At 41.9% G+C, this 20,658-nt stretch overlaps 1 protein-coding gene across 1 annotated transcript in view; it reads left to right on the top strand.

Annotated features, from left to right (window-relative positions):
• PRKDC (protein kinase, DNA-activated, catalytic subunit) overlaps nucleotides 1–20,658 on the top strand; it is a 378,101-nt gene that overhangs the window by 286,899 nt on the left and 70,544 nt on the right. The window contains exons 72-77 of the mRNA XM_089678402.1: nucleotides 85–265; nucleotides 1,284–1,444; nucleotides 13,136–13,347; nucleotides 15,791–15,878; nucleotides 16,716–16,859; nucleotides 17,571–17,778. Coding sequence (XP_089534528.1) covers nucleotides 85–265; nucleotides 1,284–1,444; nucleotides 13,136–13,347; nucleotides 15,791–15,878; nucleotides 16,716–16,859; nucleotides 17,571–17,778 — 994 coding nt within the window. The remainder of the gene's footprint in view (nucleotides 1–84; nucleotides 266–1,283; nucleotides 1,445–13,135; nucleotides 13,348–15,790; nucleotides 15,879–16,715; nucleotides 16,860–17,570; nucleotides 17,779–20,658) is intronic.

The following is a 20,658-nucleotide window of genomic DNA, read 5'->3' as shown; positions in this document are numbered from 1 at the left end:
TCAGAATTATAAAAATGCTTGCTAAAACCTTTTCATTAATGCTGTAGTCCGATTCCTTATTTGCCTTATTATAATATACTGCAGGTAGCAGCAGGGCTGTTTAGAAAGTCTCTGCATTATTTGAATTGTGCAGTCAGAAAAGCTTCAGAAGAAGAACAATCGTGCTCTAAGGAACACACAGACAGCAAAGGAGTCATTAAAGCCTACATGACCTTGGTGAACTTTTGTGACGCACATCTCCGGAAAGTGGAAGATACCCTATCAGGTATTACTTTGCGTAGCCAGTATGCAGGGGTGGACAGATCTGTGCTCTGATGCTACCTGCTGTTTAGAATGTTAGTTAAGTAAATATCTAGACCTGAGCAACAATATGTGTTCAATATGCTCACCTTGCCAGGCCTGTTAGTTCAGCTATGATTGTATTAACATGAAAAAGACCTTGTTTGTACAGGACACAAGGGGGCAGTAAAAGTAGGTGGTAGATCTTCCTTTTTACTGTTCTTGCACCACCAAACAGACTTGACAGCCACTTGGGTCTGTTCACATTGCCATGCCCACAGTGCTTTGATGAAATTTTGACTCACAATGCTACGTTTGGCAGGCATCATGATTGCCAAGCACACCTACTGAAGTCAGTGGAACTGCACCACAATCACGTGCCAAATGCTTTGGGACATGGTTGCATCATGATATTTCAAAGTAAAATCCCCATTGGGATAAAAGGAATTTAAGAGGCAACTGTATTGACTGCTGAACACTCGCAAAGCCACCCTCAGCTGTCTCTGAAAAGCTGTCCACTGCGGATCACTTTGCAGAGGGCTAGTAAAGTCCATCTTCTATATGAAAGAAGTCTACCTGTTAGGTTTTCCCAGCAGTACCTCACTTGATTGGAATGTTTTAATCTTATTCTTTCCCTTCTTCAACTCATTCCCATGCAGGTATTACCTATTTTTTTTACCACTTGCCTAGACTGTAAGCAGGCTCTCACAACCGTCTTGTCTTGAATTGTACTGTTTACCTTTAATTTGTAAAGCAAAAGTAAATCATTAGTGTTATCTAATTCATGTATAATAATAATAATAATAATACAAAAATAATAATTTGCCAGAAGCATTACAATTTTACCTATTAGTTTAAATATTTCCCCTTTTCCTTCCTTTTCATGGTGCCATTTAATGTCAATTAATTTCATTATTAATATACTGCATGTTACATGTCATAACTTTCCAATTTCATTATCCTTACTGTAACATCATCTGAATTGTTCCCTGTCTGTTTTGTAGTACTAAATGCACAGGACCTGAAACAATTCCCTGAAATCATTGTGGAAAAAATGATTAAAGCATTAAAATTGGAGTCTGAGGAAGCACGACTAAAATTTCCAAGATTGCTTCAAATTATTGAATTGTATCCCTCTGAAACTTTGGACTTGATGACTAGAGAGGTGAGTTAGATGCGTGCATAACGGTCTCAAATATAAACAAATGTTAAGTACTGATTTCTTTTAACCACTTCAAGTCCAGACTGTTTCCCCCACTTTCCAGTACATACCATTTTTCAGTTTTTCAGCACTGTCACACTTTGAACGACAGAGCTGCTGGTCTGGTGACAGTGGTACTTTGTGGCGGCAATCAAGAACACTGCTGGTGGCCTACACTGGTCTGGTGACACAGGGTACTAGTGTGGCAGCAATCGGGGATAACAAAACTGTGTTATGCCATCCACCAATAAAGTGCATATGAATAATCAACAGTGAACATAAGTCCATAAGATTTAATAGTGTTAAGGAACAGAAGTATTTGAACACCCTGCGATTTTGCAAGTTCTCCCACTTAGAAATCATGGAGGGATCTGAAATTCACAATGTAGGTGCATTCCCACTCTGAGAGACAGAATAAAAAAAAAATCAGGAAATCACATTGTATGATTTTTAAAGAATTTATTTGTCTTGCACTGCTGAACATAAGTATTTGAACACCTAAGAAACAGCAAGAATTCTGGCTCTCAAAGAACTGTTACTGTGCCTTTAAAACGTCCACCTCTACTCCACTCATTAATCTAACTTAGTAGCACCTGTCTGAGCTCTTTAAAGACACCTGTCCACCCCACAGTCAGACACCAACTACTACCATGGGCAAGACCGAAGAGCTGTCAAAAGACACCAGAGACAAAATTGTGAACCTCCACAAGGCTGGAAAGGGCTACAGGGCAATTGCCAAGCAGCTTGGTGAAAATAGATCAACTGTTGGAGCAATTGTTAGAAAATGGAAGAGGCTAAAGACGACTGTCAGTCTCCCCCGGACTGGGGCTCCATGCAAAATCTCACCTCGTGGGGTATCACTGATGATAAGAAAGGTGAGGAATCAGCCCAGAACTAAAAGGGAGGAGCTGGTCACTGACATGAAGAGAGCTGGGACCACAGTTTCAAAGGTCACTGTCGGTAGAACACTACGCCATCATGGTTTCAAATCATGCATTGCACGGAAGGTTCCCCTGTTCAAGTCATCACATATCCAGGCCCGTCTGAAGTTTGCCAATGACCATTTGGATGATCCAGAGGAGGCATGGGAGAAGTCATGTGGTCAGATGAGACCAAAGTAGAACTTTTTGGTCTAAACTTTACTCATCGTGTTTGGAGGAAAAAGAAGGATGAGTTGCATTCCATGAACACCATCCCTACTGTGAATCATGGGGGTGGTAACATCATGCTTGGGGGTGCTTTTCTGCGAAGGGGACAGGACGACTGCACTGTATTAAGGAGAGGATGAATGGGGCCATTGTGAGATTTTGAGCAACAACCTCCTTCCCTCAGTCAGAGCCTTGAAGATGGGTCGTGGCTGGGTCTTCCAACATGACAATGACCCGAAGCACACAGCCAGGATAACCAGGGAGTGGCTCCGTAAGAAGCATATCAAGGTTCTGGAGTGGCCTAGCCAGTCTCCAGACCTAAATCCAACAGAACATCTTTGGAGGGAGCTGAGACTCTCTAAGAGGCGATGTTGCTCAGCGACAGCCCCGAAACCTGACAGATCTAGAAGAGATCTGTGTGGAGGAGTGGGCCAAAATCCCTGTTGCAGTGTGTGCAAACCTGGTCAAGAACTACAGGAAACGTTTGACCTCTGTAATTGCAAACAAAGGCTTCTGTACCAAATATTAACACTGATTTTCTCAGGTGTTCAAATACTTATGTTCAGCAGTGCAAGACAAATACATTCTTTAAAAATCATACAATGTGATTTCCTGAATTCTTGTTTTTATTCTGTCTCTCAGAGTGGGAATGCACCTACAATATGAATTTCAGACCCCTCCATGATTTCTAAGTGGGAGAACTTGCAAAATCGCAGGGTGTTCAAATACCTCTGTTCCTCACTAAATATGTATAAAGAAACCACAGTGAAAAAATAGCTCAAAAGGATCCAGATAATAGGCAAAATCACCAGCTGTGTACAAACACAATCATGTCTTGCTTACCGGATACTCAGACTTCAAGGAACGGAGGTCTGGCTATGCATAGAGGGACAAAACCCAAATGAATGGCTGGATGGATCAAACTAACATCAATACCTTGACAAGATGAACTTACTACGGATAATGTTAGTATCAAACAAGAAAGAAAAGGTCTTTCAGTGTAGTATTAACCATTTCCATACCGGGCACTTTTACACCCTTCTTTCCCAGGCCATTTTTCAAGTCTCAGCACTCTCACACTTTGAATGACAATTGTGAGGTCATACAACACTGTACACCAACTAAAATTTTATAATTTTCTTCACACAACTAGAGCTTTCTTTTAGTGGTATTTAATCATCGCTGGGGTTTTTATTTTTTGCTAAATTAACAAAAAAAGACTGAAAATTTTGAAAAAAAAAACCCACGTTTTTCTTTGTTTCTGTTATAAAAGTTTGCAAATAAATAATTGTTCTCATAAATTTAGGCCAAAATGTATAATTTGTAAAAAAATTTTATTTTAATTTTTTTATTACATTTTATTTTTTTTTAAGATTTTTTTTTTTCATATTTCACTTTGACCAAACTAGTACAATGTTACCATAGTAACATTGTACTACTTTGGGGAAGTGATCAGTATTTTTTTTTTGTACACAATTTGCTTATAGCAAAGAATTACTTTTCTATAAGCAAGCATTTACCTGAATGACATCGATTCATTCATGGCTTTTTTTTTTTTGTGCTTAGCTGTGATTTGGCCACTGCTAATCACATGACACAGCTGGGCTGTGATTGGCCCAGCTTGTGCATGTGATCGCTGTGACCATTCACAGCTAGGCACGCTAGTATACAATGGATGGCAAGAATGAAGCCATCCATTGTATACAACTGTCACAGCAGGTCACATGGTACTGGCAACGGGGCCAGTACTCAGATCTGTCATTGGCCGTGTCCGAGGTACGCATCCAGTGACAGATCGCGCCGCTGCGCAGCTCTGCAGGAGCACAAGCTGCGCATGCCCGGGAGGACGCCATATGGCGTCTACCCGGAACGCTGAAGGATTTTGCCGGCCGCCAAATGGCCATTGGCCGGGTGGCTAATGGTTAAAAGCACCACATTTTATTAAAATAAAAAGGCTGCTCACAAGTGTGTATTAAAATACCGGCAAAATAATATCTCCAGATATGTGTGTGTATGTTTGTTTGTTTTTTTCTACGTACTGTCTCCAGAGAAACTGTACTCTGGAGTGGAGGTGTGATGTTGATTTTTTTTTTTTTTTTTATACGGCCATGGTGACTATGTAAACAATCATTTCTGACATTTTTCAGCTGCGTTCATGCAGCCATTGAGAAATACTGTGATAGCTGGCCACAGCTATCACATTGTACAGGGCTGCTGTGATTGGTCCTTTACTATGTCATTGCTGTGAACAGTAACAGAGATCACAGTAGTAAACAATGGAATCATGAATGACAGCCATTATTTACTACTATTTACTGCTATAGCTGTGATTTATCACAGCGATCACATGGATCACTGTCACGGATCCACGATCGCCACCACCAACATGCGACAATCGCACGACCGCGACTAACAGTAATACGTCACGCCCACGGCGTCAGACCCCAGACCTTCTCACCAAACTCGTGATTGAAGGACCGGCCGATCTAAAACCGCGGTGTGACGCGCGTAACAAGGCCACACTCAGCTGCACCCAGCACAGCGATTGCCCAGCTAATGGACTACAATCGGTGCCTGCAGCCTAAATGCGCTTGTTACTGGGCCGGGTTAATTACGCAATTAACCCTCTACTGCCACCACCACTTTTGCTGGAGACTGGGAAACTCCCGTTATCAAATATACACTATAATGATTGAAATATTGATCTATATAGCACGACCCGCGGACCTGCTATACAGAGATATAACAAACAGTAGCGTCTCTTCAAAGGCAGGGATTCGTGAATTGCAAGTAAGCGCTTAGAAACAGTTTAACACTTTCAGAAAGAAAGATTTATTACTAACAGGGTCAAAACAGGTGCAAGACAATATTTACAAGGAAATGTCACAAAAATATATATATATGTATATAAAGACACAGCAAGGAGATAATTAGGAAGAAGATTACAGGGTTAAGTTACTTGCCCATATGCCTGGGTTTGCAGATCCAAGTTATAGAGCAGGGTGAGTTCTTGATCTCCTTTTGTTACGATGTTGCAGGGAGATCTCTGTGTGTGTCAAGCTCTAACTCACTTGTCTCTCTTAAAAGTCCCTCTCAAAGGGGAGGGGGGCTCTTACTACATGTTTTGGGAGTGGTCAGTGGGAAAATGAATTAACTATAGCTTCATAATACATGACATGAAACATACGGTTGACCTGAGGAATGTTCAACTCTCTTTCAAGTCCGGGAGAGAAGCTGTTATCTGTTTTATGATGTGGGGGCTTACACAGTTTTGGGTCAATGCTTCCCAGGACTGCTGGCCCCACCAGGAATGTTTCTCCTGGGCTGACCCCCACCATCTGTCAGGAGATAACGTTTGCCTCTCAGGAAGGGAAAGGGGGGGGATGTGAGGAATGATTGAGGAATACCTCAAATACAGCAAGTTGAAGGAGAACTCCGCTTCCAGCTCGGATGAGCTAGTTTGTTACACAAAAAGAAGGTTGAAGGAGAACTCTGCTCCAACTCGGATGAGCTAGTTTGTTACAATCACGTGCTTCACAGCATCCCTGATCTCTGATCTGAAAGCATGCATGAGCAGCCGATGCGGGAAGACATATGAGTACTTCACCTACATTGACGTTGCTCCTGTCCAGCCATTAACATTGTATGTACATTGGCTGAATGGGGTGTGGTTAAACAGAGGGTATCTGAATTTCACATTTCCATTACACATCAGTGTTAGCTGCAGGGTACGTTACAGGCCCAGAGCCGTGGTCCATCACTTTGGAACTCGTCCCTAAATATCCCATTGGTGGTTTTCCTATTGTGATGGGCAAAGCCTGGACTTTCTATACAGTCCAGGGTCATGGACAGGTAAGACAATGTCAACCTGTATCTCTGACCATTACTGTGTAAAACCAGGCACAGTGCAAATTTTTCAAACTCCGCTCTAAAATTCAACCTTTCAAAGCTTAGTTTCAGATAATGACCAGGTGTTACATGACATCACAGGTTGAACACTTTTAACACCACTTCTTCCTCCTTCTCTACTCCATGAATATTCCATGGGAGAATGCCTCACTTTGGCAGAGACCAGGAAAAAGAGAGCCAGTTCTAAACAGGAAAACATTTGTTCTGCCAAAGGCATTCGCAATGCTAAAATTCAGTGAGGCTTCCGATTGCGCAACGGATCAAATTCAAAATCCTAACGCTGACGTACAAAGCTGTCCACCATACTGCCCCGAACTACATCTCTGACCTAATATCCAAGTACCGCCCAACACGCACACTCCGCTCCTCACAAGACCTCCTTCTCTCTAGTTCCCTGGTCTCCTCCTCCCATGCCCGCCTCCAGGACTTCTCCAGGGTGTCACCCATCCTCTGGAACTCCCTGCCCCAACCCATCAGATTATCACCTACTCTCCTCTCCTTTAGGCGCACCCTGAAAACCCATCTCTTCAGGGAAGCCTACCCCGCCCCCTGCTAACTTGCCGACCTCCTCCACTCTTCCTACCACTCCATCCCCCACAGCTATCTCCTCCTGTGCCACCATCCCCTCCCTCCTAGATTGTAAGCTTGAAAGAGCAGGGCCCTCGATACCCTCATGTTTTGCATTGTATTGGTATTGTTCTGTCACATGTTCTGTCCCCCTTTATAATGTACAGCGCTGAGCGAACTATTGGCGCTTTATAAATACTGTATAATAATAATAATAATAATAATGTGTCCTTTGCTCCAGAGCAGAACCCGGTTTTAAAGCAGTATTAAAAGCAAACCCAAAAATGGAATATATTTCAGCTTACAAGAATTAGGTGTGGTGGCTGCAGCAGTTTTCTTTTCCTAGGATTATTTCTTGTTTTCCCCTGGTGATTTAGCCAGTAATAAACCTCTTGTATTAGAGCACCCCCACTCTGGATGAATGAGTGCAAGGGCACCTTTGGACAGCAGCATTGTCCGTCTGAGGGGTGGGGAGTGTTAGGTGTACTAGAATATTTAGTTACACTAACAAATGGAAGCCAATCTCTAGCTAATACTTTGTAAACATTTTTATTTTTGGGATAAAGATTTTACATAAATAAAAGCTAATTGTACGCACCCCTGCTATCTCTGTAACTGATACATTCTGCTGGAGAGCTTGTTCATTTGAAAAACAATGGACTTGCTGGCTAGATCCCCAGATTAAAATGAAGATAAAAAAAGCTTAAAAAGGAAAATGAATGTAGCCATCACAACTAAGATATGGTAAGCTGCAATATAATAAGTTTGCTTTTGGGTTTAATACCGCTTTAACACCGTCTCAGTATCTGATTCTAGCACTACTTCAGGCAAGCAGCCTACTTGACAAAAGCAGAATTCTCTTCATCTCCTATTTATTTAGTATTGAACTGTGTTGTAATTGTACTGTCCCCCTTTATATTGTAAAGCTCTGCTCAAAATGTTGGCGCTATATGATAATAATCTATGTAACATTTTGTCAAATTATGACCTTAATTCAGCCATCTTTGTGAAGGGCCCAGAAAAACCCCACCTCTTCTACTCCATTTTCTCAACTGTAGTTGGATCCTGATATGCCAGTCCTATAAGACATTAAATCAGAGAGAAATGAAGAATATGTGGAGGCAGTGTTGGAGGAAACTGCAGCAGATTTCTTTCCACCCCCGACATTGTCACTATATTGAAGAGGGAGCTTCACACAACATCCTTGTTATTGTTGAAAAGCTCATAGCCTTGGCATGGTACATATTGTCTCTCCTCCATCTCGCCATGCTCCTTTGGGTACAAAGAGACCTACAAAAATTTGTAAAATATTACATTCCTGTCCATGAAGAGATGGAATGTGCAGTTTATAATGATTGGATCACTTCTGAAAGGATTTTTACACCCACGAATATCTTTGCTAAACTCCCTCCAGAAAAAAGAGTTTGCACAAAAATGGGCTATTCCTGTGGTCGACTCTGCTGTCTTTGTCCTAAACAAACATCTCACTATACCTATTTAAAATGTTCTGTCTTTTAAAGATTCTGCAGACAGAAAATTTGAAATGCTCTGAAACACTCTCTTTAACCTGGCAGGCCCAGCCCTGCAAACCAGCTCTTGCTGTTATTTCTGTCTTTTATGTCAAACTGAAGCTAACTGGACTACGACAATTCATAACCAGCATGACCCTGTATTTCAGGATTATGTTTTTCCAAAGCAATTACAACAACTGCCTTCTGCTCTTCTTTTCTGTGTAGGTTCTCTGGAAAACATCAGGAGACAAATATCCAGAATAGCTTTAATCTCCATTTATATGCACAGAATCTTATGGCTAAAGACTTTTGCAGCAGAAGCTACATGTAAAAGGCGCCTCTCACATATGCTTTGGCAACATCTGCATGTTTCCATTTACCAACTTCATCAGCATTTTTTACACTTTTAAGTGGCAGATGAACACTCCCAGGTTTGGTGCAATGCCTATCAGCCTATCCTCTGTTCCCAGAGTGTTCACAAAAGTTTTAACACCCTTGTTTGCCCTTCTCAGAACTCAGGGCATCCAGTTCACAGGCTATCTAAAGGATCTTCTTCTGAAGGTTTCATTTCCCTTGCAACTTTCAGCAAATGTCCAAAAGACATTTCAGCTGCTTCACGCCTTTGGTTGGGGGATTAACTTCAACAAATATGCTCTCCACCCTTCCCTGCGCCTAGAATACATGAGTCTGATTCTGGATACATACCAAGTTTTTCTTCAAAAAATAATTTCACTAATAGCTCGACTGAGATCCAAAAGGAATCCCACAGTGATGTTCACTATAAGTGTTCTGAGGTTAATGGAAGCCTCCTTTTGAGGGAGTTCCTTTCGCCCAGTTCTATTCAAAATTCCCCAACAGAACATTTTGTTAACATAGAAGAAGCAGGTTTTTCCCCTGGACTTACCCATATACTGGACTTATCCAGCCAAACAAGAACGTCCTTGCCCTGGTGCATCCCTACTTCAGCATTAACAGTGGGAAAATCTTTTCTTTGCTTAAAATTGGTAAGTTTTTACAACAGATGCAACTCTCAGGCTGGGGAGGAGTGTTCCAGTCCTTGACAGTTCAGGGGATATGGCCAAGAGAAGAAACCAAACTCCCAATCAACATTTTGGAGCTCAAAGCAGTCAGGGTGTACCTCCAGCACTGGGCCCCCTCCCTTCCTAAAGGAACACCTAATTCGGGTGCAGTCAGACAATGCTGCCACAGTGACATATTTCAATCATCAAGGGGGCACAAGAAGCCTGGGTGCTTTGAAGGAAGAAAACCAGATTCTCTCATGGACAAAAACTCATCGTCCAGCGCTTTCTACAGTCCACATCACAGGAGTGGACGGCTGGCATGTGGATTATCTCAGCCACCACCGATTGGACCAAGGGGAATGGTCTGCTTATCCAGATGTGTTCTATCTGATATGCCAAAGATGATTATTCTGCATGTAGACATCCTAGCTGAAAGTAGGTAGGTGGTCTTTTTCCTTTTCCTTGGGGGCCCCCTCAAGATACCAACGGTCACACCTGGACACAGCTACGAGATCTCGGAAAGTGAATGCACTCAAATCACCTCAGTTGCGATTGCAAACACTTCAGTTTTATTGGCATAACATCAGGGTTATTATACTGTAGTCTTTAGGCAAACACACCCTCTGACCATCCAATCAGATACATGTACATTGTTTTACCTTAACTCAACAATTATTTGTATGAGGTTTGCATTTTCACTCTTCTGCTTTATCTATCATACCATATCTGCTCTATCGCCCAGGCCATGGCTGTAATCTGACCCAACGCCCAGACCATGGCTCTAATCTGACCTAACACCCAAGTTATGGTTAAAACTTTTCAGAAGTGAGAGTAAACCTTATCTGCTTTTTTGTAAGGGTTTGCAAAAACACTCATTTCTACATGAAGCTGAGATAGACAGTTTTGTTAGTGTGCACATATCTCATATATATATATTAAACTAGCATCTTGTATTAGTGTATACAAAATGGATTCAGTTATATGCCATTTAATCCTTTCACTAGCCTCCAGGAATAACAAGTTTGCTCTGTTTGTTGTCAGAAACAGAGATGCTCTATCTCTGGCCTGGATGCTCTAGTTATCCCCTGGTCCCAGATCAATTTTTACCTTTCTTCCGCTGCCTTGCCTACTAAACAAAATATACCAGTGATTCTACCAGCTCAAAACTGGCCTAGAAGAACCTGGTACACAGACCTACTCAGACGATCCCAACAGGCTTGATCTCCTATCTCAAGGCCCTCTATTCCACCCTGCTTTATAGCCTGTGGCTTTACCAGTATGGCTATTGAAAAGTCCTAAAGTATAGCTGGATTTTTTTAGTCTGTGGTTCCTACTTTGCAAGAAAGGCCACTTTCAGAAAGATTTATTATTGTAAAGGAAATCTTACTTTGCTTGGTGCAAGTGCAGTTAATTGACTCCAAGAGATTACTCTCCCATTCTGGCATTCCTGAAAACAGGTCTTGACAAGAATTTAGCTTGTAGCAGGGTAGGTGTTGGCCTTATCCATTTTTTTCCAAACGCCTTTGACTTCGCTCTCTTATAAAAATCCTTTATTCAAGGTGTTTCTTATACAGTATTAGGTTTTCTTTTAGCACCTTGTGCTTCCCTAGGACCTTACATTTGATACTCCCAACCTTGCAGAAACCATCCTTTGACCCCATTAGGAATGTTCATTTAGAGATCCTTGCCAGTAAAGTGGTCTTTTTGGCAGACATTATATCTCTCATATGTCTCTGAACTAGTGGCCCTTGTAAAAGAGCCTTTCCTCATACTCCACAACAGTGAGCAGTGGCATATTTTCCATGAGGCAAACAAGGTGCTTTCCTAGAGCGGCATTTTTGAGGGGGGTGACGTCGCCCCCTGGCAGTAGTGACACAGGGGCAGCTGTCTGGGGGGGGGGGGGGGGGGAGGCAGACGACTTTTGTGTTGCCTAGGGCAGCACAAAAATTAAATGCACCACTGACAGTAAGATTGTATTATGCCCAAGATTGTCCTTTATTCCAAAAGAGGTTTCTGCCACCCTTGTGCCCTACTCCTAAGCAAAAAAGGAATTGTCTGTACATTGGCTGGATGTAGTCTGAGCCATTGGAGTGTATAGTACCTGAAAGCGACTGTTTCCATTGGACAAACACATTTTCTGTTTGTTCTTTCCTCTGTACCTCTCAAAGTGCACCCTCCTTCTAAATCAACCATTGCACATTGGATCAGGAACTTGATTGCAAGAATTTATGCTCTTAAACAAAAATCTCCTCCTGTACTGTTGTGTAGCCCAATCCACAAGATCTGTTGGAGTATTCTAGGCCTTTTGGCACCAAGCCTCTGCTGCTTAACTGTGAAAGGTCACCACCTGTACTTCTGTTCATACTTTCTCAAAGTTTTACAGATGGATGTCCAGTCCCCTGTAGATGCAGCTTTTGCCTGCAAAGTTCTTGAAGCAATTTTCTGAATTTGGGTCTCTGACCCCTTTTGTTGTTTTAGCCTTTTGGTACAGTTCCATTTGCCTAGTTGTTGCCTACCCTATGCATTCTTTACTTGTTTGGTGCCTCATAGTATTTGACTATGTTGTGTTTGCCATTTACTATATGATAAAGATAGGAGGAATTTTTATTTATCTGTAAATTTCATATCTTGGTGTACAGAACGGGACACGCCCTCCCCAAACTCTCCTTATTACTCTATGCTGCATGCTACAAAACGGAGGACTCATGGATGGGGCAGGCTTTCTAAGGAAGGTCCCCTGGTGTCCAATCCAAGCATCTCAAGGTACGAACCTGTAACCATGTTGTATGAATAAGTTGCCTGTGTCCTGTACTGTACGCCCTATGGAGTTTACAGGTAAGTCAACATTCCTCTTATTCTCTACTTTAGAGTGTGTGCCAATTACACAATCATTTTTAGGGCCAAATGTACTTATGTACTATACATCCAAAACCTCTGACTTCAGTGAAGGCCTTGCATACATTCGCAAATACACTGTCCTGTTACCTGTGTAAAGTGTGTTCCCCCCTAATGGTATATTATCAGGGCTCCCATTTCGAGTTATACTGTATACATAGCAATGCGTAAGTTGGCTTAGCTGAAGGCGACCCTCTCCCCCTTTCCAGGTTGTGTCTGCACAAAATTAATGAAGCAAAAGCAATTTAATATGCATACATCTGCTGATGGTACAGTATAATCCATGATTTGCATGGCTCTATCCACTGTACTAAAGTGAGGATAAACTTTGTTGATTTATGATGGAAATGGCACATGCATTTACTTTTTGTTTAAGGTTCTTCTGTGCTTCAAACAGTGGTTATATGAACAGATTTGTGTGCTTCAGTGATGAAGTAAAATGTTTTTTTTATCCACTGTACACTGAAACCACCTTAATGTTTGTATGCTGTGTATTCCAGGTCTTTTTTGCAAATATTCTGTTTGATGTTTGATAAGACTTGTCATACTACTATTGCTGTGTCTTTTTAAGTGGAAATTAGCTTTACTTTTGTCTCATTCCAGGTTAGTTCAGTCCCATGCTGGCAATTTATTGCCTGGATCAGTCAGATGATGGCAATGCTTGACAAGAAGGAAGCCATTGCAGTGCAGTTTATAATAGAAGAGATTGCTGATCATTACCCCCAGGCGCTTGTGTACTCTTTAATGATCAGTGGGGAGAACTATAACTTTGAGGACACAGTGGACGGACACAGAAATAAAGAGTTTGTGGAAAGGTACACAGATCTTTTGTTTGTGATTTTCAATAGATGTGCTCACAGATCAAATGCTATGTAGTTGCTATGAAGTGGTTTGTGGTCCTTGTCTTCAATAACAAATATTCAAACATTAAAACTATCATTTCATTGATATAAAGCACCTTCAGCAGTTGATCTAATCACTTACTGAGTATGCAGCTCCTTTATCTTTAAAACCTTGCCTATGTTCCAGTTTAGGTCAGTGCCATGAGTGCTGCCCCAAGTTTCTTTTTCAGGGTGGGTCCTTTCTCTTGTAGCATCCTATTGACCCACTCTTGCATGCAGGAACTACATGTCTCACTACACTGTGTGCATCAGTAGAAACCTTGCTCCTGCCTCCTCCTCAACTCTCCCTTCTCCAAACTAACAGACTGACTATGGACTGTACTGTCCACTGTTAACTATTTCCTGTAAAGACTGAAACTTTAGGGAAGCAGCACTGAGAGAGCTGGAGCCAGCGGTGTTGAAAGTTGTAAACTGCAAGCACTGAAGTAAAAATTTAAAAAAATAGTTTGAGGAATGTTTATTTTATTGTGCTAGGCTAGAAATGCTGATGGTTTAATACTACTTTAAAGGGTAAGACCAACATGCTGTGGGCATACAATACTGTACTAGCTTATACTTACCCCTCCTGAATGTTCTTACACCTTTGCTGTGAGGTCTGCTCTTTAAAATCTTGCATCTTGTAGTTAATGAATCTTTCATTAGAATGGGTGCTGTCCTTGAAGTGAATGTGCAAGGACCAATAGGTTGGGGTTTGCAGTGCAGGACATGGCCGTTGCATGCTTTTTCTGGGTCAAGAAACAGCCCGGCAACTGATTTTTTTGGGGAGGTCAGCAAGGGCAGCCTCCATATTTATGTCAGTGCATGTTTATTTTGAGGCTGGAATAATTTTTTATGTGCACGCAGCACTCGTGGTAACAGACATGTAGCTGTGAATTGGCGTGTTTCCCTTTGTCGTTCACACTAAACTAAAATGCATAGATGTGAGTAAGCCAAACCAGCCACATAGGAAGAAATGGGATTTCTAGTTCACATTATTTTTTAATTCTTTGTAAAGGTTTTTAGTTGTACAGGACATTCAAAAAATATACACAGGCATTACAAGGATTATTAACTCAATATGACAAATACCGCAGGTATTTACTGGATAAAGAAGAGAAAACAGTCACAGAATGCGTATGCATTGAACGCAACAACAACAAAAAAAATCACCTATGCTTTGGTTGTGGAACACCATACAACCAAATTTTGTCATGCTTATCAAAGATGGGCATGAGGGGTGACCATAAGGCAAAGGGGAGACTTAAGGATAACTGAGAATCTACAGTACATAAAAAGGAACCAAGAATTCCTACTGGGAAAATAAGGGTGTAGGAAATTATATGCGTGTGTTTGGGGGAGGGAAAAGAGAAGGAGAGAGGGAAAAAAAAGGATGGGGATGAGAGAGGGAGGGCCACGGGTTGAACATAAGGAAAAACAAAGGGGGGAGTGGGGGGAATGACCCCAGGTAGTATGGAGAATCTGAGATGAGTCATCAATACTCTGGCAAGTAGAGTCTTACCTTCCTTCTAGAACTTAAAGGCTATCGAGTAGAACCAGGTTTTCCTATAAATGTCCTGCTTATTTTGTGAGGAGAGGATTAGATCTTTCCATATGGTTGGTATCCTCTCCTTCTTCACGAGCTACATGAAGATTGGAGGGGTGTTGTGGTCTTTCCATTTCTAGGGGATACAGGTTTTAGCTGCATTCAGCAAGTGACGCAGTATGGTTCTCTTGTACGTTTTAGTAGGGATTGAGGAGTGGTGCAATAGAAAAATGCTGGAGAGTCAGGAATGGTGAAATCTGTACATTTTTGAGGGATCTCCCTGACTTTGTTCCAGAAGGGTCTCAACAGACAGGATAATCAAAAAATGTGTAGGAGCAAACCATTATCGCCATGACATCTCCAGAAAATGTCAGTACAGTCTGGGAAGTGTTTTAGAAGTATTGTAGGAGTTCTGTACTACCTAGAAGAAAATTTTAAAATTAGTCTACTGGTGGTAAGAGCAGATAGAAGTCTCTAGGGCTAAATGTATTATGCAGTTGGTGCAGGGAGCAAGACAGGTTTAAATCTTGCTCCCAATTAGTTAGAGCGGTTGCTAGTCCTCTAGGGATGCAGAAATAAAAGAGTAAATGATGGATAGAGTGTGGCTGATAAGGTGTTGGTCAGGACAAAGCTTTTCAAGAGGTGTCGGTGGTTTCTGAAATTCTCAAAAAGAGATTAGAGTGCAGAGAAAAAGTTGTGAGGTCCTCCGGGTATCTAGCTAGGAAGAGCCTGTGGGGTCTGACATTAATTTTTACACCACAAAATGCAATGGTTTTGCAATAGTAATTCCTTACTGGTATGTAATCCCTACTGCTTGGACTTTTTATTTTTAAGAATTCAAAACAAGCTGGATAAAAATGGATTAGCTGAAGAATTCATCAAAGCCCTGGAGCAACTGTCTAATCCTGCTTTGATATTACAGGTACATTTTGGGCGTATAAAACTGCTTGACTTGTTTATAGGAAAGCTTACAGTTTGCCTTTTTTAGATGGCGTTCTCTCCAAGTTACAGAGGGGTAAGGGAGATCACTGTAGCTTTAAATGATATAATGACTACAGCTATGAGTGCATTGAGCCCTGTTTAACTTGGGATGTGGGAAACCTAACACTGCATCTTTCATTCTGGTGTAATCACAGGTAAAGTTATGCATTTCCAGTATCATCCCTTGAGAATTTCAACAACATTCTAATAATACCATTGCCACTGCCACAGCACCACATCATAGTATAATTCTGCCCCAATATTCTCCTTTAAACTGAATATAGTCCACTACTAGCATGTTTGGACCCAATGACTTAGGGGAACTTTAAAGCAGCTGGATAACATTTTGCTCCCATATATTATCAAACCTATTTATGTGGTACACTGTCAAGGCATTTTGGAATTAATTTTAATCTTGTGATTTGAAATGAATTTTAATATTGCAATAATATTTTATACATATGTATTTTTTTATTCTATTTCTAATTTGCTCTCAATAAAATAGCACATTTTTTTAATAATTTTTGTTTAGTAAGACATTGGGAATCCATGACCTACTGTATTAGATATTCATCTTGTATCAGTTATTTTCATTGTAGGAATTCCATTACTCTTATTTTTGTCATTTGGGTATTGGTGATTTTAATAAACTGCAGATAACACTTTTCTACTTTAGGTCTTTAAACAGTTCTCCCTTTTATCCTTTCCTTTTATTGTATCTACACACAATGGTATGGGCATGCAGCATGAGTAACTAACTGGTTATATTTACATTAAGGATTGGAAGGATGAAGTTTTCATTGAGCTGTCTAAAGAAAAACCAGGCAAAAATAAAATTAAGGAATTGTATAAGGAGATTCATTCAAATTTGTGCAACACAAAGGACCAATTCTTTGGATCATTCAGAATGAGGTTTGCAGAGGTGGGTGATTTGTGCTACATGTACATGGAGCCATTGCCAGTAATTGTTTGCTAGGGAATAGGGGACAATAATGGCTTTGCCTAGGGGACAGGTCCTGGAGCACGGTCAGGGAAATATTACCACCAGGGTCTCTTAGAAAACAGCTGGTTATTCATTTGCAACAATGTTTTAAAAACGTAAGTATTTTATGGACTTTGTATTTTGTCACTGCTTGGGTATATTTTTTTTATTACCTAAAACCCTTAAAGAGGAATTGTGTAGAAGCATTTGGTGGCTGTTTGTTTTGTAACAGTAGGTTGTGCTTTAAATGTGCTCTAAACTAGAATGTAAGTGTGTTGACTGAAAATTGCAGATTACCCCTTATATTAACATTGGCATGAAGAATTACAATATACTATGGATACATTTCTTGATATAAATAATTTAATAGAAGTATTATTTACATATGAATCCATGCCTGGAATTTTTGTAGTGTTTACCGCTGTTTTATATAAGGTGTCATGCAATCGTGCCTGCTTTATTCTGAAACCCTCGCTGTGTTGAGGAGAAATGTTAATCCAGGTCTACAGGATACTGCACAAATTTTTATGTAACTATGGTAATATTGTATACAAAACTCTAAACTTTCTAAGCCTAACCAGACTTTTTATAGGAGGAGATCATATACACTGCATGTGCACGCAATTACCAATTTATCATTTCTCTTTGCAGAAACATGGAAAGGAACTAGACAAATTTTGTGGAAAAGATGGATCCCAGCTTGTTGCTATCAAAGCTGAAGAATTCAATGAAAAGTTTAGTGCAATCTTGACAAAAATTAAAGAACAACAGCCAAAAGAGCCAGGAAACCTAAAAGAATATTCTCCATGGATGAACAATTTTAAGCCAGAATTTTCCAGAAACGAGTTAGAGATTCCTGGTCAGTATTTGTTTCCTAATTGTACATCACAGGACACAGGGCAGGTTCATGATCCTGACCACTGGGTTATGCTGCCACCTTCAGGTGAATAGACACTGGTAAGAAAAAGGCAGGCTTCCCCATCTAGCCACCAACCCTCACAGCACAGCTTATCCTAAAGCGGTTCTAAAGGCTCAAGGTTTTTTACCTTCATGCATGAAGGTAAAACGCCTTCTGTTTGCAGCAGTGCCCCCAACCCCTTACCTGCACCCCCTCGCGATCCAGCAATGTGCACTACATCCTCTGCTGTCCCGGGTCTCTGCCTCCTCATTGGTTGAGACAGCAAGCGGGAGCTAGTCAGCCAATGAGGAGGGAGGGGTGATGGAGCCAAGCCGCGGCTCCGTGTGTGAATGAACACATGAAGTAGCAAATGCCCCCATAGCAAGCTGTTTGCTGCGGAGGCACCTGGCAGACAGAAGGAGCCAGGAGAGCCTATGGGGGACCCAAGAAGAGGAGGACCTGGGTTGCTCTGTGCAAAACCACTGCACACACCAGGTAAGTATAACATGTTTTTATTTTACGAAAAAAAAACGTATAACCTTTAGGATCGCTTTAAGTTTTGTACTAATGTCCTTAGATGGTTAGGACCTAAGGACAAAGTATGTGTCTGTGAAGTCTCTCTGAAAATTCTTCCTTTCTTTTCACTGCCTATTTTGTACACCCCTGCTGGGGAAGGGAAAAGTTTAGGCTGGATCAGTTTTCTATGGCCCTGGGACCCAGAGGGATGTACCCAGACCCCACCATGCAAGAACGGTGATCTCCTGTAATGTTGCCTATCTGCACTGGACCCTGAGGGCAGGGATTGCTGGGGTACCTTGCATCTGGTGAACATGCTGGCAGGGTGTTCAGCCAGGTCCAGGGCAGTGATCCCCTGGGGGAAGAGGGGGGGATTTGTGTCCCTGAAGGCCCTTCTGTGATGAGCAAAGATTGGGCTTAAGGCTCTGTGGAATTGGCGTGGCAGTCTCTTGTTTCCATTTTTTTCTGAGACACTTGGGTTGTGTGTGGCTGTTGCTGGCAGTTGTGCTGGGCCATTTGTGTGAGAGGAGTACACTGTTGTAGTGATGTTCTCAATGGATGGGACTGGTCCATACTGCGAGTGCACAGTGCGAAGACTTTATGTGCCCACATCTGTTCATGTGCAGGGGCCATCTTGGTTTCCCTGGGAGGCTGAATGACATGTGAATAGTCTGTTGTGATACAGAGAAGCCTCTATTTGAACAGGACCCTAACAGTCTGGTCTTTGAAGCCGCTTTTGACAAAAAGGTTTGAGGCCCTCTTTGAGGGTTCGCTTTCATAGTAGGAGCAGCCCTGCAGCCGGGGGTGGCAATGGTGGGTATTTGCAAAGTGCTGAAGCGTGTGCCTTGTGTCAGGGACTCTGATCCTAGGAATGTTGCCATTGGGCAGTACCTGGAGGATTTTCCAAGGGCTTTGAGTTTCTCGGGTAATGTCTTGGGGATTCCATATGGCAGCTTTTCAGGTTGGGCACTGTGTCCATCAATACAAGGTCCTCATATGTCCTGTGACTTAAGTTCTTGTTGGTGGAACGTCTTCGAAAGAAGCAATTTTACAGGCTGCCTTTGATGGTGAACATTTGAGCTGTCCTTGGATGCCTTCATTCATAAGGAGACAGTGGGTAAAAGCATGCTCTACCCCTGAAGAGGAAGGTAAAGAAGGCAAGCCAGAAGCTGGGGCTTCTTTAGACTCCAAGAAGCTTTCTTTTTATAGGAGGCAGGCCTTGAGCTCCAAGCAGAAATCATCCTCCAAGTCCTAGAGGCCTGGAGAAAAGTCCTTTTCCCAGTGAAGGGGCAACCCCGACTTGCATTCCTAGTGGAGAGCTTATCAGCCTTCACAGCCATATGGACTCAAGAAATTGCAAATGACTGGGTTCAAAGCTTGGTTTCCAGGGGTCACAAGCTGAAGTTTCGATACTTTCCCCCTTCGTGCTATATGAGCACAAGGGTCTCTTTGGAGCCACTGATGAGTGGTTTTGTGTGTGGCACTGGAAAGGTTGTGCTGGAGGGAAAAAGGTTTCTCTGCTCCTGCTCCAACCTCTTTATGGGTCCAACATGAAATGAGAGACGTCTTGCCCATTTTGGACCCCGATGTGTGTCAACAAATTTCTACGAGTGCAAAAATTCCTAATGGAGTATACTCAGTTGGTGTTTGCTTCATTTCATCAGGGGAACTTCCTGGAATCAGTGGGTATCAAGAATGCCTACCTGCACATCCCAACTTACAGCCTTACCAACAATTTCTGAAATTTTCCATTAGAGAACAAACACTACTTGTTTGTGACATTTCCATTCAAATTTTCGACAACACCCGGGTTGTATACCAAGGTGTTGATACTGGTTCTGGGTTTGTTGAGGACCCACGGTTTCACTATGATGGGGTACCTGGATGCCCACCTTCAAAAGCAATTGGCTCAGATCATGACATCAAATGTTCAGCAGAAAGTGCAGGTCCTCAAGCAGTTAGTTTCGGTACTGAACTTTAAGAAGTAGGTTTTTGATGCAGTCTCGTATGCTCACTCCAGGCCATAACAACTCAATATCCTGTCAGTGTGGAACAAGCACCAGCAGTCCCTATAATTGCCCATTGATCTGTCTCTCAAGATCAGATTGGGTTTGGTAAGGTGGATCTCTTTGCAGAAGCTCGGAAACCGATCCTTTCTATCTCTTGGAATGTTTAGAACAGATGCCACCCTGATGACCTGGGGTGGCGTTCTAGAGAGTCTCTCAAGTTTAGGAAACATGGCTGTCAGAGGAACAGAGGTTGCCAGTCAACTTTGGGTGATTTGGCTAGCTCTGTAGCATTGGTCTGTCACTCTTTGGGATCACG

Source organism: Staurois parvus, unplaced genomic scaffold (genome assembly GCF_062004578.1).
Source record: "Staurois parvus isolate SC_StPar_1 unplaced genomic scaffold, SC_StPar_1.0 ptg000205l, whole genome shotgun sequence".
In the NCBI taxonomy this organism is placed as follows: Eukaryota; Metazoa; Chordata; class Amphibia; order Anura; family Ranidae; genus Staurois; species Staurois parvus.
This window is presented reverse-complemented; position numbering and strand designations above follow the sequence as displayed.